This window comes from Pongo pygmaeus, chromosome 3 (genome assembly GCF_028885625.2).
Source record: "Pongo pygmaeus isolate AG05252 chromosome 3, NHGRI_mPonPyg2-v2.0_pri, whole genome shotgun sequence".
In the NCBI taxonomy this organism is placed as follows: Eukaryota; Metazoa; Chordata; class Mammalia; order Primates; family Hominidae; genus Pongo; species Pongo pygmaeus.
Window position 1 is genome coordinate 118,262,085 of NC_072376.2, and position 23,281 is coordinate 118,285,365.

The 23,281-nt window shown below is 36.6% G+C and overlaps 1 protein-coding gene across 1 annotated transcript in view; it reads left to right on the forward strand.

The window, feature by feature from the left end:
- The window catches only part of ARHGEF38 (Rho guanine nucleotide exchange factor 38), a 123,207-nt gene that overhangs the window by 19,133 nt on the left and 80,793 nt on the right, over positions 1-23,281 (forward strand). Inside the window, exon 2 of the mRNA XM_054484498.2 lies at positions 14,610-14,797. Coding sequence (XP_054340473.1) covers positions 14,610-14,797 — 188 coding nt within the window. The remainder of the gene's footprint in view (positions 1-14,609; positions 14,798-23,281) is intronic.

Here is a 23,281-nt window from a genome sequence, read left to right on the forward strand (position 1 = left end):
TTCATCCAGGTTATAACATGTGTCATAATTCCCTTTCTTTTTAAGGCTGAATAATATTCCATTTTCTGAATATTCAACATTTTGCTCATCTATTTATCCATTAATGGATACTTGGGTTGCTTCCGTGCTTTAGCTATTGAGAATAATGCAATCCTACCAAAAATACACGAGAATTCCAATTCCAATTTCTCCACATCCTTGCCAACACTTCTGGCTTATTTTTTTAAATATATATTTTTAAATATATTAGCCATCCTAATGGGTGCAAAGTGGTATCTCACTGTAGTTATGATTTGCTTTTCCCTCATGATTAGTGATGCTGAGCATCTCTTCATATGCTGATGGGCCCTTTGTAAATTTTCTTTGGAGAAAAGTCTATTCAAGTGCTTTGCTCATTTTTTATTCAGGTTGTTTATTTTGTTGTTGTTGCTGTTGTTGTTGAGTTTTGGAGCTCTTTCTACATACTGGATATTAATCTTTTATCAGATATACAAATATTTTCTCCTGTGCTGTAAATTGCTCTTTTATTTTGTTGATAGTGTCTTCTGATGCACAAACTTTAAAATTTTCATAAGTCTAACTTTTCTGTTTCTTCAGAAAAGAAGAAAAAAGCCTGAGCCTTTGTCATATCCAAGAAATTACTGCCAAATTCAATATCATGAAATTTTTGCCCTATGTTTTCCTTTACGAGTTTTATATTTTTAGATTTCTGATCCATTCTGAGTTAAATTTTGTATATGGTGTTAGATAAGGGTCTAACTTCATTCTTTTGCATGCAAATATCCAATTTTTCCAGCACCATTTGTTGAAAAGATTGTCTTTTCCCCATAAAATAGTCTTGGCACCCTTGTAAAATATCATTTGACCATATATGCAAGGATTTATTTCTGGTTCTTTATTCTGTTTCATTAGTCTGTATTTATGCCAGTACCACAATATGTTGATTTACTGTAACTTTGTAGTAAGTTTTGAAATCACGAAGCATGAGTTCCTCCAGCTTTATTCTTCTTTTTCAAGATTATTTTGGCCTATTGTTGTCCCTTGAGATGCCATACAAGTTTTAGGATGGGTTTTTTTTTTAATTTCTGCAAAAAAATTTGGAATTTTGATAAAGATTGCATAGAATCTGTAAATCACTTTGGGTAGTATTGATATCTTAACAATATTAAATCTTTCTGTCCATGAACATATCTTCTCATTTATTTATATCTTTAATTTCTTTTAATAATATTTTGTAGTTTTCATTGTACAAATCTTTCTCCTCTTTGGTTAGGTTAATTCATAAGTATTTCATTGTTTTTGATGCTACTGTGAATGGAAACACTTTCTTAATATTTTTTCAGATTGTTCATTGCTACTGTATAGAAGAAATGCACCTGATTTTTATGTGTTGACTTTATATTCTGCTACTTTACTGAATTTATTAGTTCCAACAGTTTTTGGGGTGAACATTTAATTTTCCACACATGAGATCACATAATTTTAGAACAGAGAGAATTTTACTTCTTTTTTTCCCACTTTGGATGCTTTTATCTCTTTTTCTTGCCTAATTGCGCCAGCTAGAATTTTCAGTATTATGTTGAAAAGAAGTGGCAAAGCCTGGGTGCGGTGGCTCATGCCTGTAATCCCAGCACTTTGGGAGGCCGAGGTGGGTGGATCCCGGGGTCAGGAGTTCGAGACCAGCCTGACCAACATAGTGAAACCTGATTTCTACTAAAGATATTAAAAAAAAAAAAAAATTAGCCAGGCATGGTTGTAGGCACCTGTAATCCCAGCTACTCGGAGGCTGAGGCAGGAAAATCGCTTGACCCCAGGTGGCAGAGGTTGTAGTGAGCTGAGATGGTGCCATTGCACTCCCACCTGGGCGACAGGGCAAGACTCCATCTCAAAAAAAAAAAAAAAAAAAAAGAAGTGGCAAGAGCAGGCATCCTTATCTTGTTTCTGATCTTAGAAGAGAAGCCTTCAGTCTTTCACCATTGAGTATGATGTTTGCTGTTAATTTTTTATATATGGCTTTTATTATGTTAAGGCAGTTTCTTTCTATCCCTTGTTTGTTGGATTAAAAAAATTTTTTATTTCAATAGCTTTTGGGGTACAAGTTGTTTTTGGTTACATAGATTGATTATATAGTAGTGAATTCTGACTTTTTAGTGCACCTATCACCTGAGTAATGTATGTTGTACCCAATATGTAGTTTTGTATCCCATACAGAATAATGGTGTCCAGCTCCATCCAGGTTGCTGCAAAACATATTATTTCATTCTTTTTTATGGCTATATTCCATAGCACATATATATACACACACACACATATATAGCATATATATGTACACACACACACACACACACATATATATATATACACACACACACATTCACCATATTTTTTGTATCCACTCATTGGTCAGTGGGCACTTAGGTTGGCTTCATATCTTTGCAATTGTGAATCATACTGCAATAAACGTACAAGTACATGTGTCTTTTTCATATAATGACTTCTTTCCTTTGGGTAGATATCCATTAGTGGGATGGCTGGATCGAATGGTAGATCTACTTCTAGTTCTTTAAGGAATCTCCATACTATTTTTCATAGAGGTTGTACTCATTTACATTCCCACCAGCAGAGTAGAAAAGCATGCTCCTTTCATCACATCCACATCAACATCTATCATTTTTTGACTTTTTGATAATGGCCATTCTTACTGGAGTAAGATGATATCCCATTGTGGCTTTAATTTGCATTTCCCTAACAATTAGTGATGTTGAGCATTTTTTTCATGTTTGTGGGTCATTTGTATATTTTGTTTTGAGAAACGTCTATTTATGTCCTTTGCCCACTTTTTGATGGGGTTATTTGTTTTTTCCTTAATTTGTTTGAGTTCCTTGTAGATTCTGGATATTAGTCCTTTTTCAGAGACATAGTTTAAAAATATTTTCTCCACTCTGGATTATCTGTTTATTCTGATGATTATTTCTTCTGCTGTGCAGAGGCTTTTTAGTTTAATCAGGTCTCATTTATTTATTTTTGCTTTTTTTCCATTTGCTTTTAGGGTTTTAGTCATAAATACTTTGCATAGGCCAATGTCCAGAAGAGTTTTTTCAAAGTTGTCTTCTAGAATTTTTATGTTTTCAGTCCTAGATTTAAGTCTTTGATCCATCTTGAGTTTATTTTTGTATAAGGTGAGAGATAGGGATCCAGTTTCATTCTTCTACATGTGGATATCTAGTTTTCCCAGCATCATTTATTAAATAGAGTTTCCTTTTCCCAATTTATGTTTTTGTATGCTTTGTTGAAGATCAACTGTTTATAAGCATTTGACTCTATTTCTGGGTTCTCTATTCTGTTCCCTTAGTTTATCTGCCTCCTTTTGAGAGTACCATGTTGTTTTGGTAACTACAGCCTTGTAGTATAACTTAAAGTCCAGTAATGTGATGTCTCCAGATTTGTTCTTTTTGTTTAGGATTGCTTTAGCTATTTGGGGGCTTTTTTGGTTCCATATGAATTTTAGGATTGTTTTTGCTAATTCTGTGAAAAATGATTTTGGTATTTTGATGGGAATTGCATTGAATCTGTAGATTGCTTTGGGCAGTATGATCATTTTCACAGTATTGATTCTTCCAATCCATTAGCATGGAATGTGTTTCCGTTTGTTTGTGTCATCTATGCTTTATTTCAGCAGTGTTTTGTAGTTCTCCTTGTAGAGACTTTTCACCTCCTTGGTTAAGTATATTCTTAGTTATTCAATTTTCTTTCTTTTTTTTTTTTGCAGCCATTGTAAAAGGGACTGAGCTCTTTATTTGATTCTCAGCTTGCTCATTGTTTGTGTAAAGCAAACAGCGCTGCTGATTTGTGTACATTGATTTTGTAACCTGAGACTTTACTGAATTTGTTTATCAAATCTAAGAGTCTTTTGAAGGAAAATTTAGGGTTTCCTAGGTATAGAGTCATGTCATCAGCGAGCAGCGAAGTTTGACTTTCTCTTTTCCAAAGTGGATCCCCTTATTTCGTTCTCCTACCTGTTTGCTCTGGCTAGGACTTCCAGTACTATGTTGAATAGGAATAGCAAAAGTGGGCATCCTTGTCTTTTTCCAGTTCACAGGAGGAATTCTTTCAACTTTTCTTCCTTCAGTATGATGTTGGGGTTTGTTGAAGGTTTTTATCATAAAGGGATGCTGAATTTTATTCAGTGCTTTTTTCTGCATCTATTGAGATCATATGATTTGTGTTTTTAATTCTGCTTATGTGATGTATCGCATATATTGACTTGTATATGTTTAACCATCTCGGCAACCTGGGGATGAAACGCACTTGATCATGGCGTATGACCTTTTTGATTTGCTGTTAGATTCAGCTAGCTAGTATTTTATTGAGAATTTTGCATCTATGTTCAAAAAAATATTGGTCTGTAGCTTTCTCTTTTTATTATATCCTTTCCTGATTTTTGTATCAGAGTGATGCTGGCTTCATAGAATGATTTAGGTAGGATTCCCTCTTCCTCTATCTTTTGTAATGGTTTCAGTAGGATTGATGCCAATTTTTCTTTGAATGTCTGATAGAATTCAGCTGTGAATCCATCTGGTCCTGGGTTTGTTGTTGTTGTTGTTGTTGTTGGCAAATCTCTAGTTACTTCTGCCATCTCGCTGCTTATTGTCAGTCTAATCAGGGTTCCTATTTCTTCCTGACTTAATCTAAGAGGGTTGTATGTTTCCAGGAATTTATCCATTTCCTATAGGTTTTCTAGTTTGTGTGCCTAGAAATGTTCATAGTAATCTCAAATCATCTTTTTTTATTTCTGTGGTGTCAGTTGTAATGTCTCAAGTTTCATTTCTAATTGAGCATATTTGAATCTTCTCTCTTTTCTTGGTTAATCTTGCTAATGGTCTATCAATTTTGTTTATCTTTTCAAAGAACCAGCTTTTTGTTTCACTGACCTTTTGTATTTTTTTGTTTTCATTTCTTTTGGTTCTGCTCTGATCTTTGTTATTCCTCTTCTTCTGCTAGCTTTGGATTTAGTTTGTTCTTTTTTCTCCAGTTCCTTAAGGTGTAACATTAGATTGTCAATTTGTGATCTTTTAGACTTTTTAATGTGGGCATTTAGCACTATAAACTTTCCTTTTAGTGTTCCTTTTGCTGTATCCCAGGGTTTTGATAACTTGTGTCATTACGATCATTTATTTCAAAGAATATTTAAATTTCTATCTTGATTTCATCATTAACCTCAAAATCATTCAGGAGCAGATCATTTGATTTCCATGTGTTTGTATAGCTATGGGGGTTCCTTGTGGAGTTAATTTCTAGTTTTATTCCACTGTGGTCTGAAAGATAGTTGATATTATTTTGACTTCTCAAAATTTATTGAGACTTGTTTTGTGGCCTATCGTATGGTCTGTCTTGGATGATGTTCCATGTGCTGATGAGAAGAATGTATATTCTGCAGTTCTTGAGTAGAATGTTCTATAACATCTGTTAGGTCTATTTGTTATAGAATATAAGTTAAGTCTGTTGTTTCTTTCTTGACTTTCTGTCTTGATGATCTGTGGAGTACTGTCAATGGAGTATTGAATTTTCCCACTATTATTGTGTTGCTGTCTTAGGTCTAGTAGTAATTGTTTTATGAAAATGGGAGCTCCTGTGTAAGGTACATATGAATTTAGGATTATAATATCTTCCTGTTGAAATTATCCTTTTATCATTATAAAATGACCTTTTTGTCTTTTACTGTTGTTGCTTTAAAGTCTGTGTGATCTAAGAATTACTATTCCTGTTCGCTTTGGTTTCCATTTGCATAGAATATCTTTTTCCACTTTTTTACCATGAATTTATATGAATCTTTACATTTTAGGTAAGTCTCTTGAAGACAGTTGATATTTGGTTTGTGATTTTTTTAATCCATTATGCCAATCTGTATATTTTAAGTAGAGCATTTAGCCACTTACATTTAACACTGAGATGTGAGGTATAGTTTCATTTATCATGTCATTGTTACCTAGATACTTTCAGTTTTTCTCATTGTGTTACCGTTTTATGCTGTCAAGAAGTTCTATTTTGGTGCATATCAAGCCTGGCTGTTCTTGGTGTATAGGAATGTTGGTGGGGTTTTTTTGGTATGTTGATTTTGTATCCTGAAACTTTGCTGAATTTGTTCATCAACTGAAGGAGTATTTGGGCCAGGACTATGGGGTTTCCTAGCTATGGAATCATGTCATCTGCAAACAGGAATACTTTCACTATTTGGATCCCCTTTATTTCTTTCTGTTGCCTGATTGTTCTGGCCAGGATTTCCAATACTACGTTGAGTAAGAGTGGTGAGAGCGGGCATTCTTGTCTTGTGTCAGTTTTTAAGGGGAATGCTTTCAGCTTTTGCCCATTTAGTATGTTGTTGGCTATGAGTTTGTCATAGATGGCTCTTATTATTTTAAGATTTGTTCCTTCAATACCTAGTTCATTGACAGTTTTTAACATGAAGGGATATTGAACTGTATCAAAAGCCTTTTCTGCATCTGTTGAGATGATCATGTGGTTTTTGTCTTTAGTTCTGTTTGTGAGATGAATCACATTTACTGATTTGCATATGTTGAACCTTGCATCCCAGGGATGAAGCCTACTTGATTGTGGTGAATTAGCTTTTTGATGTGCTGCTGGATTTGATTTGCCAGTATTTTGCTGAGGATTTTTGCATCGATGTTCACCAAGGATATTGGCCTGAAGTTTTCTTTATTTGTTGTGTCTCTGCCAGTGTTTGGTATCAGGATGATGCTGGCCTCATAGAAGGAGTTGGGGAGGAGTTACTCCTCCTCAATTTTTTGGAATAGCTTCAGTAGGAATGATATCAGCTTTTATTCATACATGTGGTTGAATTTGGCTGTGAATCCCTCTGGTACTGAGCTTCTTTTGGTTGGTAGGCTATTTACTACTTATTCAGTTTTGGAGCTCATTATTGGTCTGCTCAGAAATTGAATTTCTTCCTGGTTAAGTTTTGGGTGGGTGTATATGTCCAGGAATTTATCCATTTCTTCTAGATTTTCTAGTTTGTGTGCATAGTGTGTTCAGAATAGTCTCTGATGATTGTATTTCTGTGAGGTCAGTGGTATTACCTCTTCTGCCATTGCCAATTGTGTCTTGGATTCACTGATCTTTTGAATGGTTTTCATGTCTCGATCTTCTATTCAGCTCTGATTTTGATTAGTTTGTGTCTTCTGCTAGCTTTGAGATTGGTTTGCTCTTCCTTCTTTAGCTCTTTTATTTGTGATGTTAAGTTGTTAAATTGAGATCTTTCTAACTTTTCAATGTGGGCATTTAGTGCTATATATTTCCCTCTTAACACTGCCTTAGCTGTGTCCCAGAGATTCTGGTATGTTGTGTCTTTGTTTTCATAGGTTTCAACAAACTTCTTGATTTCTCCCTTAATTTCATTATTTACCCAAAAGTCATTCATGAACAGGTTGTTTCATTTCCATGTAATTGTGTGGTTCTGGGCAATTTTCCTGGTCGTTAATTCTAATTTTATTGTACTATGGTCTGAGAGAGTGGTTGGTATAATTTCAAGGGTTTTTGTACATGTGCTGAGCATAATTATATGTCTGATTGTGTGGTTGATTTCAGAGTATGTGCCATGTGGCAATGAGAAGAATGTATATTCTGGTTTTTTTGTTTGTGTCTGTTTGTTTTTTTGAGACAGAGTCTTGCTCTGCTGCCTAGGCTGGAGTGCAGTGGCACTATTTCAGTTCACTACAACCTCCACCTTCCCAGTTCAAGTGATTCTTCTGCCTCAGCCTCCCAAGTAGCTGGGACTACAGGTGACCACCACCACGCCCAGCTAGTTTTTGTATTTTAGTAGAGGCAGGGTTTCACCATGTTGGCCAGGCTGGTCTCAAACTCCTGACCTCAAATGATCCACCAACCTCGGCATCCCAAACTGCTGGGATTACAGGCATGAGCCACCAAGCTGGGACTATTCTGTTTGTTTTTTGGTGGAGAGTTCTGTAGAGGTCTAGAGGGTATAATAGAGACTGTAACGAAGAAGCACTATTTGAAGTACTCCTTGTCTGTTTAACTCACCCCACCTGCAGGAGTAGCTGGGGGCCAAGAACAAGTCCAGGTGCCCCATAGCCCCATACAGGATTCCCAGCTTTCTCTGCCTTGAGCCCAGCATCTGTGGCTTCCTTCTGTCCCCTCTCAATGCCTTTTCTTTGAAGATTTACTAGGAGTGCACCAGTCTTCCCAGTGTTTTGGTCACTTGGTGGGAGATGTTTCTCCTGCTTGCATGTAGTTGACCATCTTGGAATGAACTCAGGATTAGCATCTTTCAAAAATTCTGAAAAGCTCCCAGCTTTTAGCACTGCAAATAATGCTCTTCCTTACATTCTCTATTATACCCTCTAGACCTCCTAGTAAACATTAGTTGAACCTTCTTATTCAATCCTCAACATCTCCTAACTTCTCTCACATATTTTACATGTCTATTGCATTCTATAAAATTTTCTTGGTTTGTTCATTAATCCCTTTAACTTTGTATAATTTACTATTTAGTTCATTATACAACTCAACCATTTATTCAACTTAGTCATTTATTGATTAAACAAAATAATTAAATTTTAATTATTATGAGCTTTTATTTTAAGATTCTGTATTATCTTTTAAAATCCACTTGATCATTTTTATATTCTCTTGTTTCTTGCTTATAATTTCAAACCATTACTTGTTTTTTAAACCTATTAAATACCCTTTTTATATCTCTAATAATTTCAGTATCTTAAGACGTCGTGGATATAATTATGCTATCAATTTTATTTTCTGCATCCGACTCATGGTATCGTGTTTCCATGTGTGTTTTAGGATTTCTTAAAATCTCGCATTCCTATGGCTGGGTGCAGTGGCTCACGCTTGTAATCCCAGCACTTTGGGAGGCCGAAGTGGGTGGATCATGAGGTCAGGAGCTCGAGACCAGCCTGGCCAACTCAGTGAAACCCCGTCTCTACTAAAAATACAAAAAATTGTCTGGGTGTGGTGGCGGGCGCCTGTAATCCCAGCTACTCAGGAGGCTGAGGCAGGAGAATCACTCGAACCAAGGAGGTGGAGGTTACAGTGAGCCAAAATCATGCCACTGCACTCCAGCCTGGGCGACAGAGCTAAACTCTGTCTCAAAAAAAAAAAAAAAAAAAAAAAAATCTCATATTCCTTGCAATGTAGCTGCGAGGAACAGTTGAAGCCTGACTTGAGTTTCTATTCAATTTCATTAAGCTTTGTTCTTAATTTCCTTTATTCTATTTTCTTTTGGCTTTTTTTTTTTTTTTTTTACTTATTTAGTTAAGAGTCAAATCATTTTCACTCTTGCTTCTTTTCTTGTATATGAACTTAAGTCTATAAATTTTCTGTAAGCAGTGCTTTACCTACATTCCACATGTTTTAATTTGTAATATTTTTCTTATCCTTATAACAGATATCTTCTATTTACTTTAGTCATTTCTTCTGTGACCCATCAGTTATTTTGTGGGTTTTGTTTCTGTTTTAATTCCAAAACAAATGAGTCCTAACATTTTATTTTTGTTATTTATTTCTACTTTAATTTCATGGTAGTTGTGGTTCTCAATTTACTAATTCTTTGAAATGTTATAACTTAATTTATGATGTATTTCATCAAGTGTCCTTAAAAATACTATGTAATCTCTAATTATTGGAGTAAATATTTTGTGTCCTAACAGTCCGTCAGTTACTGACGGTTATGTTTAAAATATCACTATTAAGACTGATTTGTCAAATTCTGCCTTCAACTCTTTCACTTTTTGCTTCACATGTTTTGAAATCAAGTTATTTAGTATATACAGAATTAGAATTTTCATATCTTCCTAATGAATGTGACACTTTATTACTATATAGTGCCCACTTTTATTTTTGCCTTAAAGTCTATTTTATCTGAACCCAGGCGTTCTGGCTCCCAAGGCTATGCACTTTAAACCTCTACTATATCTACGTCTCTCTCTCTATCTGTATCTATGTCTATCTATCTATAGCTATAGCTATTTCTATCTCTATCTATATATAATCTAGATAGATATTACAATTACATATCATTTTATAATTTACAAAGAAAGAAAGAAAGAGATTACCTCTCCTTAAATCCACCCCAAAATGGCAGTAGTAGCAGCAAAAGCAAGAAGAAAGGAAAAACAGGATAGGATAAATTCTAAGCAAAACCTGGCTATCAATGAAGATTGTCTTCAGTCCTCCCCCAACACCCCTTTGCCTTTGGGTGCTGTTGCACTTCTCTAAGAGATCGAGGTTCTCCCCATGCATATACCCAAGCCAGATAAACTGCTCAAGATTCTAAACCCCAGCTTTTTTCTGACTTTCCTCTGAAAGCAGCATCCCTATTTTTTTCCTCTTCCTCTTCCAACTGAACTAGCTGTCCACCCACTTTAGAGTCATGCATTTTTCTTGACAAGTTGGTAACCACAAAATAATGGGATAATTGTTTGCTCTAGATGGTGGAAAAGTTTGAGATCGTAGAGGAAGTAACCCTATTGTTCCCATTCCCACAGAAATAGTTAACATTTGTATTGTTTTAAAGATCTCAAGGAGCTTCCACACGGAGCTGCTCATTTAATTCAGTCTTCATGATGAGACTGTGATGGTTTTCATGCATAGTTTACAGGTAAGGAAACCAAGGCTCTGTGAGGATAACTATTAGTTATTAGTCTACTGTATTCTCACAGCTGAGTGGCAGAGCTGATCTCAAGTCAGATTATCCTTTTCCCAAACTGCAACAACCTCTTTTTATATAAACTTCCTTGGCCAGGAATCTCCACATATATTATTAATGAATTTTGTGGCTAGAATAGTAAAAATTCACATCACTGCTGGAAAAATAAAACTTGAGTGTGAAAGAAATACAGAGTGAAGTCAATTACATGGTACTGCTTTAATATACAGCTGCATTATTTCTGTTATAGCAATCTGAATATGTTTTTAACCTTAGTTTCACTTTGGCTTTGACATTGTATTTATTATATGCAAACTATTGGAAAACATTTATTCCTAAAACAATTTTTTCCTTCTTTCCTAAATAGCCCATCTGTTGCTTTTTTTTTTTTTTTTTTTGAGACGGAGTCTCCTTCTGTCACCCAGGCTGAAATACAATGGCATGATCTCGGCTCACTGCAATCTCCGCCTCGTGGGTTCAAGTGATTCTCCTGCCTCAGCCTCCCAAGTAGCTGGGATTACAGGCATGTGCCACCACACCCGGCTAATGTTGTATTTTTAGTAGAGACGGCATTTCTCCATGTTGGTCAGGCCGGTATGAAACTCCTAACCTCAGGTGATCCACCCACCTCAGCCTCCCAAAGTGTTGGATTACAGGCGTGAGCCACCACGCCAGGCCCCCTCTGTTGCTTCATCCAGAAATAAAAGACGGGCTATAGCTGACTGCTGATTTGGGTGATATGTGTTGGCAATATTGTTGAGTTCCAAATACTTTTATATATAAAAGTTAAGTATAACTAAAAGATAAAATGTTTAAATGCAGAGAAAGATCTTACAAAAACAAAATGTGTCCGCAATGCATTGCAGAGAGTTTGTTGGTTTAAGAAATGCAAACATAGAAAGTGTTTAGAAACCTGACCATAAAATGATGCAAGTGAAGTTTTTGTTCCTACAATAAACTTGAGTCAAAAGAGCAAACAAAGATATCTCATAAGGTTGCTCAACTGTAAATTCCCTGAGATATTTTTATACCTGAGGGAGAAGTTGAGTATTTTCACTGACACTTTATTTCACCCACTTTGCCCCCACAAATTTGTTCTCAACTAGTTGTTGAGCAGTATTGGAAAACCTACGCAGTTTTTAATTGACAAAATCTGATGTGGTACATTTTTAAGTGCAGCAACTGAAACGTCTGTGAAGCAGGTTAAGTTAACATTGTGATTGAGTCCTGGAATTTAGAACCAAAGGGAACCCAAATGCATGTTTTAGGGATATTCCTTTGTCAACGATCAGGAAAAACTTCCTTCTCCTTGCTAGGATCCCAAATAATTCACAGATTAATTTTATAAGGCATAAAAGGTTTAGAACCTGGAAAAGCAAATGTCAGAGCAGTTTTTCATCAGCATCATTTTTATTTTCAAGGAAACATTAAGTGATAATTGGGCAGTGTCCATACTGGTTTGTCAGCTTTCTTATGCATGAGATTTCCTCCTGTGCTCTATTTCACATACTCCAGGAGTAAAGGACCTCCCTCACACCCCTCTGCCCTCAGTCTCCCCCACCCCCACCCAATCATTTCACTATGTATAATACATCAAAATATTATGTTGTACATCTTGAATATATACATTTTTAAAAAGAAAGGGCCACAATGCAGCCTCCTCACTGCAGCTCCCCTCATAAGGTGTCCTGTCTTCCTCTTTCATATCCAAAATAATTCATTGTAATGACACCTGATTGTAACTTGCTTTTTCAAATCTGGGGCACTGAGAGGCAGGCTGCTTCTACTTTCCAATACAAATATTACAAATTAGGCTGGTGCAGTGGCTCACACTTGTAATCCCAGTGCTTCGGGAAGCTCAGACGGGAGAATTGCTTGAGCCCAGGAGTTTGAGGCTGCAGTGAGCTGCAATTGCACCACTGCATTCCAGCCTGGTTGACAAAGTGAGAACCTGTTTCTGAAAACAAAAAACAAAAAAACAAATTAGCAAGCACCCCCAAATTCTCATAATATAGATCAAGATTTGAGGGCTACAGGATATCTCATGCATTCATTCTCTCTCCTTGAATAGATTATCTGTTCTCATATAACTCATGTGGATTATGATTATGATTATGATTATTATTTTGAGACACAGTCTCATTCTCTTGCCCAGGCTGGAGTGCAGTGGCACGATCTCGGCTCACTGCAAGCTCCATCTCCAGGGTTCATGACATTCTCCTGCTTCAGCCTCCAAAGTAGCTGGGACTATAGGAGTCCGCCACCATGCCCGGCTCATTTTTTTGTATTTTTAGTAGAGATGGGGTTTCACCATGTTAGCCAGGATGGTCTCGATCTCCTGACCGTGTGATCCGCCTGCCTCAGCCTCCCTAAGTGCTGGGATTACAGGTGTGAGCCACTGCGCCCGGCCTCATGTGGATTATTTCTTTAGCACTAAGTAGACCAAATCTCATAAAACCATGTGGTTTTGGATGCTATTTGTCAAAACTTCCTGCTTTCCTGATGAAGGAAGGATTGGTAGGCGATAAATGATTCCGAAACATACTCACCTGTGGGTCTGGATTGTCCAAAGATCAACCTAGTATAGCTTCCAAACTGATGCTGGAATTACTCTCCACAGATGTTTGAATATTGAGCCTCTTCCTGAAATGCTGAAGTTAGTGGGCCAGAGAGAGAGCTCATTACTTTTTAAAGTGTCTGTTCACATTCCTGGGGCTGTCTCTTGACATCCCACCATTAACTCCTCTGCTATATTGTTTCTCCAGTTGTCTTAGCTTTGTTTCCGGAGTCAGCCAAGAAAACACTCCTTATTTTCACTTTCATACATTGTGACCTGTACATTTATTTTTTACTGTACAGACTCTTTATAGGCCCTTTTGTAAAGTTCCACATTCTCAGGGAGTGGTGTCAACATTGAAGATGTCTCATATACCAGTTACTAGAATCATGTTAACTTTAAGTGAAATATAATTACTTCTGCAACTGCAGAAACTAAGATGAAAATTAAGCTTCAAGCTTGAAGCAAATCCACTTACACACACTCTTACATACACATACTCACACACTGCCCTGATGTTTATCGCCACTTTGATTTCATGGTCTGTGGTCTGGTTTGTGGCTTCCAAAATTTTACATTGCTGTGGGGAGCTTGTCCTTGAAGATATTTAGCTTTCCTACTTGAATACTTCATATAAACTTTTGCTATGTATGAGGCTTCCCATTTATCTCATTATCTCCCCAGTACTATGACTTTTTAAATTAAAACTTTCTGTTTGATAAGTTCAAGAATTTTGAAATAACAAGATATGCTTGGTATAAAAGATGAACCATGAAAAATTTCAGTTGAAATTTATTTAATCCACCACTTCTTCACTCCTCATGGATTCTGATAGTGAATTGAAAAGAAAAACTCCAATCATGCAATTGTTTTCCATTTCATTGAGATTTGGATATTACCCACTGAGAATGAGAGGTAATTATTTTTAATAACAGTGACAAACAAAATTCATTTTCATTTACTAATTAAAGGCATTTCATTTACTAATTAAAATTCTTCCTTTGATTTAAAAGCAAATGTGAAGGGAAGTTCTGAACTGTTTTTTTTATACATTTGACCTCCAGGCTGAATACTGGCTTTAAAGGCTAAGCTACTAGCAATGGGATATTTTAAAGAAGCCATGATAATTGAGTATCATTTAACTCACTTCTTAGAAGAAGTTCGCTCCCACTTTTCCTCTTGCTCATAGTTTTGTAGGGGAATGTCCGTATATCACTTCCTAAGAAAACATCATGAGGATACCTTCAGCCTTTTTCCTTATTAACAAAGTCCTGCGAAGGTGTTGTTTGTTTGTAATGAAGGAAAAAGAAACCTCAGCAGAATGCCTCACCTGTATATGTTTTCATTTAACAGAAAAGATGACTCCACAGGGTGAGTGTTCTGTAGCTGAGACCTTAACCCCAGAGGAAGAGCACCAAATGAAGAGGATGATGGCAAAGCGGGAAAAGATCATTAAGGAGCTGATACAGACAGAAAAGGATTATCTCAATGATCTAGAGCTGTGTGTTAGGGAAGTGGTTCAGCCCCTGAGAAATAAAAAGGTAAATGTATATTTGAGATTTTAATTTTTTCAGTTTTTTCTCTCCCATATCCTAAATAGGATCACTAGCACCATGAAATTGAAGCACTCAGGTGTATCCGTGGGATGATGTGCCTTTCTCCCCAAAACAGCACTGTTCTCAGCTCTGGGGTTACAGTTTAGTACAAAACAAAGTCCTGCCCTTGTGGAGTTCACTTTCTAGTGCAGAAAAGGAGGAGTCAGACAATACACAATAAATAAATAAGCAAACAAAATTAAGATATGTTATATGGTATGAAGTATGGCTGAGAAAACTAAAGCAGGGAAAAGGAATGAAATAAGGGGACAAGGCCGGGTGCTGTGGCTCATGCCTGTAACCCAGCACTTTGGGAGGCCAAGGTGGGTGGATCACCTGAGGTTCGGATTTCAAGACCAGCCTGGCCAACATGGTGAAACCTCATCTCTACAAAATTACAAAATACAAAAAATTAGCTGGGTGTGGTGGCACACGCCTGTAATCCCAGCTACTTGGGAAGCTGAGGCAGGAGAATTGCTTGAACCCAGGAGACGGAGGTTGCAATGAGCCAAGATCACGCCATTGCACTGCAGCCTGGGCAACAGAGTGAGACTCTGTCTCAAAAAAAAAAAAGAGAAAGAAAGAAAGTAAGTAAGAAGGAAGGAAAGAAAGAAAGAAAGAAAGAAAGAAAGAAAGAAAGAAAGAAAGAAAGAAAGAAGGAAGGAAGGAAGGAAGGAAAGAAAGAAAGAAAGAAAGAAAGAAAGAAAGAAAGAAAGAAAGAAAGAAAGAAAGAAAGAAAGATGGGGACAAAGGGGTGTTCATTCTATTTCAAATAGAGTGGCAAATGAAGACTTTTCCAGTGGAGGACATTGAGCAGAGAACTGAAGGAGGTAACAGAATGGTCCAGGCAAAGTGGAATACAAGGGCAAAGACTCCAAGGAGTGATAACTCATCATTAGGGTTGTAAATACACAAATCAAACAATGTAGAAAAACAGAAGCTAGAAAGTGAAAATGATCAGAAGTTCCACGGTCAAAGAAAATTACTATTAACACGATCAGACATATCCCCTCAGACATCTATTTGAACACTTACATATACATACACAAGTGCATATATTTTTACATAAATGTGATCAAAATTACAAATAATATCTTGTAACATACTTGTTTCATCCAGAAATCTGTTATATGTATCTTTTTATGAGTACTAATGTTTTTCAATATCTGTCTACTATTACAGTGGCTGAGATGTTTTGGGTGTTTGTTTCCTTATATACTTAGAATAAATTCCTAGAAATTGAATTGTTAGGTCAAAGGGTATGCATATTTAAGATTTTGAATAAAATGGATAACTGCCAAACAGAAAGTCAATATGATTTTAATATTCATTCCTATTAATAATGATTCAGAGAGAATTTTCTCTGCATCCTCTTTAATGCTGAGACTTGTTGATTTCATAAATGTTCTTTTGATTCCTTCTGATAAATATCTTCTCCTATATTCATTGGTCTTTTCTGTTATTCATATCCATGTTTTTTGCTCTTTTAAAAAATGATGGTTTAATATTTTTCTTATTATTTTATAAGAACTTTCTGTATATTAGAGTTATTCTTTTTCCATCCCACATGTTGCAAATAATTTTTCTGGTAAGTCTTTTGGTTTCTAACCTTGTTTAAGATGTATGTTTATTTTGTTTTTGCCATGTTTAGTCAAATATATCCAACTTTATTGATTCTGAGACATATTTTAATGTTACCCATGATTATAAAAGCATTGCTAGCCTGTCATGCCCCCAACTATTTACAACATTCAGGAGCAGATTTTATATTTCTTAACACAGTACTCTTCTCAGATTTGTTTTGTTTTGTTTTGTTTTGAGACGAAGTCTCGCTCTGTCACCCAGGCTGGAGTGCAGTGGTGCTGTCTCTGCTCACTGCAAGCTCCGCCTCCCGGGTTCACGCCATTCTCCTGCCTCAGCCTCCCAAGTAGCTGGGACTACAGGCGCCCGCCACCACACCCGGCTAATTTTTCTGTATATTTAGTAGAGACGGAGTTTCACAGTGTTAGCCAGGGTGGTCTCGATCTCCCGACCTTGTGATCCACCCGACTTGGCCTCCCAAAGTGCTGGGATTACAGGCGTGAGCCACCACACCCGGCCTCAGAAATATTTTTTAAAAAACCATCTGGCCTACAAATTAGGGAAAACCAGTATAGGTCAAGGCACTTCGGATATAAAAATTGTTTTTTGATCTAAGACAATGTATAAAGAGGAGTAGCAAAGAAGGCGTGGAAGCCTTTACTTACTCAGGAAGTCATCTTCAGTTTGACTGCCTCATGACTTTTATTTAATACTTACTATATGTCAGATCCTGCTCCAAGCACTTCGTTAGCATTCTCATTTAATCCTCCACAGTTCCCATGCCAGAATTACCAGACACTTTCTGAAAACCTGGAAATTTCTTATTCATGATGTAAGAGTAGAAGTAATATTGATGGTTGTGATAAAAATTTGCTCTTTAGTGTCATTGCTAAGTATATAAATGTTTTCTGCTGCGTTTTATTTCATTTTATTAACATATAAACCAGATGTATCTGATATAACTGCTATTCTGGCAGATATCAATGGTTACTAACATGTTCATTTACCTACTTATTAAAATGTTGATTTTAAATGCACATGGCATCAGACTCTGTCACTATCTACCTTTCCTTATGGTACAGTCCTACCTGTCAACTCTTATTCTTTGAAAAATTTGGAACCTAGCCCACTGTGTCTATGTATTCTCACTCTCTCTCTCTCCTCCTTAATTCTGACATCTTTTTTAGGTAATTTCAATATTCATGCAAATAACCCATGCAACATTTGGGCCTCTCAGTTCTTTCACTTTTTCATATCCAACAATCTTTCCTCAATCCCATTCAGCCACTCACGCCAGACTCATAACCGAGAACTTGTCATTACCAACAACTTCATCCCCTCAAAATCAGAATTTCAAGCTTACTATTCTCTGATGCCCAAGCCGACTCCCACTGGTATGATTTCTGACAACCTTCTGATGGCACCGAGACCTCCAGGCTATGGACATTACTACCATTTCACTCTTCATCGGGCCCAAAGATGCTTTAATTTCTATGGGTCCTTCATTATAATCGCTCCTTGCACATGACTTCAATTCCTTTTTCTCTCTTTCTTTCCATTTACTTCCCTGCAACAACTTACTCGGGTGAAGTTCAATTTTTCATCTACTTCACACCTTTACCTGTGCAGCAGAATTAATCTCTTATAAAATTCATGACCCCTTTCTACTGGGGCCCCCAGTAATATTTCTGAGGAGATTCTCTCACATCCTTTTCCTCACATGTCAAACACCGCTTTTTCTTCTCTTAGCTTATGCCCTTTTCCATCATTTCATAGAGAAACTAAAAACAATAAGATGTGCACACTCCCAACACCAAATCTACCAACTTACTGCATCTCTACCTGTATAAGTTGGCTTCCTCCTATTACCAGAAGCAATGGTTCCCGCTTCTAATGAAGGATGACCTCTCTCTGCTAGTGCAGTGGATTCTATCCCCTCAGACTTAAGAGTTTTACTCCGATCTGCGTCCTTTCTTTCTCCTGAGTAGTTTACCCTCCTTATTGAATCATTCATAGCACTATTATCTACTATCTTAAAAACCAAAATCAAACACAAACAAACCAAAAAAATTGCTTTCCTCGATCCTAAAGGAGTCATCTTTATTCACTGTCTATTTTAAAATTAAATATAAAATATTTACTAGGTATAAGAGCATTTGTGACTAAAACATGTTTCAAAATAAGAACAATTTATCAAAAATCTGTCCCTGTGATTGGCTAATGATCAATATAAAAAACAGTAAAAACCATGCCCAATTGCAGTGGCTCACACCTGTAATCCCAGCACTTTGGAAAGATCAGCACAACCAAGAGGATTGCTTGAGGCCAGGAGTTCAAGACCAGCCTGGGCAGCATAGGGAGACCTCATGCCTATTTTAAAAAAATAGCCAAGTGTAGTGGCTTGCTTCTGTAGTCCAGGCTACTCAGGAGGCTGAGGTGGAGGATCACTTGAGCCCAGGAGGTTGAGGCTGCAGTGATCCATGATCACACCACTGTACTGCAGCCTGGGAGACAGAGCAAGACCCTGTCTCCAGAAGAAACAAACAAACAAACAGACAGACAAAAGCACCAAATATACAAGAAAAGTCTTTCTTTGAGTTCTTAGTCCACATTTGTATCAAATGGACTAAGTTTATTCTGCATGAAAATGTTGCCAATTTAAATAATCTGCTACATTGGTGAGTCAAACTAGCCCCGCTAAAATGAATGTCATTGCTGAGCTGTATTCTTATATATTTTCTCGAATTCTTTTTTGTGCTTTTACTTTTTGTTATTTTTCTTTACTTGTTTTTGGCTTCCTGTGAAACTCTTATAAGCAGTTCTCAGAATTGGTGTCTTAGACCATGCCAAGTAAAACTTTTCCATTATGGTAACATTTATGGTCGTTTATTTGGCACATTTGGCTTTTGCTCTCAATGCTGTGAATTACAATTCTCAAAATTCTAACTCACATTTTCTAGGTTGTTTTATGTGAATCGTTTAAGGTTGTTGATTTTTCACACTTTGACCTTGTTATTTAAGTATCTTTCAATGCTGTCTGCTCTCTGCCTTGCTCATTGTGGACTTTAATTTCATTCTAATAGTTCTCTCCACTAAGGTAATAGCAATTCTCTTAAGGTTCTCAGAATTCTCATGTCAGATCTGCCTTTTTCCCACTTCTCAAAACTTTTAACCTTTGATTAAGTAAATAAATGTTCGGGTACTCATATGACTCTTATCAGCATTTATATGAGTGCTGAGGTAGTTAGTTAACACCACCAGTTCATTCAGTTCACTACCTTTTCAATGTTTGTTAGTTCTTTCCTGTTCTCACTTCCCTTCTGGACATTTAACTACCAGTGTCTTTGACCACAAACCACCTGTCATCACTGTCAAAATTTGTAAATTAACACATACAGTTTTCAGATAACTATAGCAACAATCTGTAAACCATGCATAGCTAAACCTAGGGCAACATAAATATTTTACAACTACAGGTTAAGCTAGGAGAGAATTTGGGTATCATCGGATTCATCATCTTTTCTCTATACAAAATCAAACTCAGACCACTCCCAGTAAAAACAAAACAAAACAAGTCATTTTATGTAAGTGAAAATTGAATGAAGGAAGTTGAAAACTGAGGAAAGTACCAGAAGTTCCTGGCTTACCTGAGTGACCTTGTATGAGTGAATCAGTGTACAAATGAGTGATTAGATCTAGCCCTTGACTGACAACTGTTCTGTGACAATCGTGCTGTAAACTTTAATCTTAACTTCAAGGCTTTTCTATGTCAGACCTTTACTGAACTGATAATATATCAAACTCAGCAGTTACACATCTTCTTTAATAGCAGCATTGTGAGAGGTTTTGCAAAGAAGGCAAACGTTATTCACATCAGTTAGTGTTGAAACATTTAGTGGGAAAACAGGTTCTAGTTATTTATTATCCAAACAGGGCAGTGAGAGATACTCTATGTTTTTGGCTATAAGTCAAAATAAATCAAACTAGAGTAGACTAATCTAACAATGGAAAGGACAAAAAGTGATGGAAAGGAATAGCTGGAGGAATTTGAGTACTGTACTTATTTTTATTTTTCTTTGTTTTTTAATTATTTTCAGTTGCTAAAATTCACATAGTGCAAATCTACTAAAGATCTCAAGGGGGCTATAGAATTCCTCAGCTACTCAGTTTCCTCCTCTAGAGGCAAACTCCATTACCAGCATATTTTTACCCATCCAATGATATTTTAAGTGTATGTGTTTGAATGCACTCTTGGTAAATTTTATTTCTATAACAAGAAAGTTATGTGTATTTATTTTGAATTTACTCATATTTGGTTTAATCATGTGCCTTATGCTGAAAAATTTGTGTTTTCTAAAAAATGGCTTAAAATATATATAATTTTGTATCGACAGGAATTCAATTGGAATTTTCTGTTAAAATTTTGATATACTATATGGTAACATTATATAAATAATTTTCACTAGAAAAAATATATAGAGCAAAATAATCACCTGTAGTCTTGCCACTTAGAAATAAGCACAATAATTATTTTGGCTTATTGTTTATACAAACCTACTGAAATATTTTCTGTAATAGGAATTATACTATACACAGTTGTCCCTCAGTATCTATGGGGCATTGGTTCCAGGATCCACCAAGAATACCAAAATACATGGAAGCTTAAGTGTCTGATATAGAATGCAATGATTACATTTACATATAACCTACACACATCCTCCTGTATACTTTAAATCACCTCTAGATTATTTATGATACCTAATACAATGTAAATGCCATCTAAATAGTTGTTATACTATATTGTTTAGAGAATAATGATAAGAAAGAGAGTCTGTTCAATACAGATGCATTTTTAAAAATATTCTTGATCCACAGAGGACTGATTCCATAGACATGGAACTCAGGGATTCAAAGGGTTGACTGTATGCCATTATGGAATATTTTCCCCTGAAGACAACAATATATTTACACATTTTATTTTCAGCCACAAATAACAAATATTAAACAGAAAATTTTAAAAAATTATTAAAATAAGGGACCATAAATTTGATGTTCATGCTCTCTCTGAATTTAGAGTCCTTGAATGTAAAATGGTGCCTATTACTGGTGTTATCAGTCATACCTAGGTTAGCAGTGGGCTGTTTCAATGTCAGGATGGTGGGGAGTGTATCGAGCAATTGTTCTGTGTGACATCCTACAAAATCTCTCCCTCAGAGTCCAAAGTGGGTGAGGAAAGCCCTGGGATAGGGAAACACAAAAGAGAGGGAGTTAGGGAGGGAAAATTCTTAACTGGCCGCTTCTTCAAAGGAGCAAGGGAGGGAAGGCACTCCAGGGCTCAGGCATTCAGCTTCCTTCTTGTGCCCCCCACCACAAACCAAGTTGCTGTAGCGTTAGCCATCATACCAACCCTCACAGAGAAGGCTGCGTGTGAGGAGGGCTCACCAACTCCCTGAGAATGCAGTATAGATCCAAGTATCCCTGAAAGGAGACAGGGAGGAGGGAGATATAGATGTACTATAATAATAAAAATACTGTTCAAAGACCATAATACAATGAAAATTTATATATAATAAAGAGATAGCCAAAGTCCCATTGACTTCCTATGCATTTTAAGCTATATTTACTGCTAAAGTATTCAGTGAACCTTGTATATCCCTTTGCTGTGTTTTTCATGGCTCCTCCTTCACCAGAGTGAGCCCATTGCCGTCCTATACAACAGAAACTACAGCTTCAGCACATATCATGGGAATCTTCCAGAGTTCCATATCATGCCCTCTCTTCTGATGCTTTCTAGCTGGTTGGGCATCCCTGGTGTCTGTCATGACACCTCAAAGCTAGGTTGTACCTCTATCTCCAGCCCCTGGCTGCCTTGCTGTGGAACAGCACTCCCAGAAATTATACGGTGCATAGCGGCTCTGCAGCAGCCCTGATGCACTGCTTACTTGGCTCTAAATTTTAGTGTCACTCCCTAGACGCACTCTCTGAGATGACTCTCAGTTCTATCTGAATACTCTCACCACCCTTGACTCCCAGCCCAGCTCCTCAGACCCCTCACTTGTCCATAACAGGAATTCAGACAATGAAATGTAATGAAATTTTGCTACTTTCATTGAACAAAGGACAGAATTACTGTTATGGTAGCTCACTGAAATACAAGATAAAAGGACCAAGGCAAAAATATTTTATCTAGTAATTATCAAAATACAGCCAGTTTTCCTAGATAGATAGGTGGATAGATAGATAAATGAAGCTTCTCAAAGTTATTTGCTAAAATTTTGCCCACATAACAAATAGAAGAAACCAGATGTAAGCAAATATCTTTGGGCATGAATTTTCAATGGTCACAGAGGACTCTTGTCAAAATTGTTTTCTCCAGCTGTCACCTTCACTAAAAGACATTTACTGTTTCCATGAAGAATGGTCTTTCATTTTTGCTTAATAGGCAACCATGGAATTCTCTCTGTCTTTCTTTTTAAATCACCCAGCTACTCTTCCCATCTCTGTTCACTTCCAGAATTTTCTGATTGCAGTCTGGGCCTGAAAACACATTTCATCTTGGCTCACTGACCACAACTTTCTTAAAGTTGGCTACTCTCTAAAATTCTGTCTCTTCCATGAAATTGCCCTGAACTCAGTGGAGTTAAGGTATTGATTTCTCACAGACATGTCTTATTTATGCAAACAATTGCCTTATGCCATTTATAATATGTTCTACCCCACAACATCAAAATCCAATGCACACATTCTATTTTTTGCAAGATGTTAGCCTTGGGGGAAACTTGGTAAAGGGTACATGGATCTCTCTGTTTCATTTATTTTTACAACTGCATGTGAATCTACAATTAATTC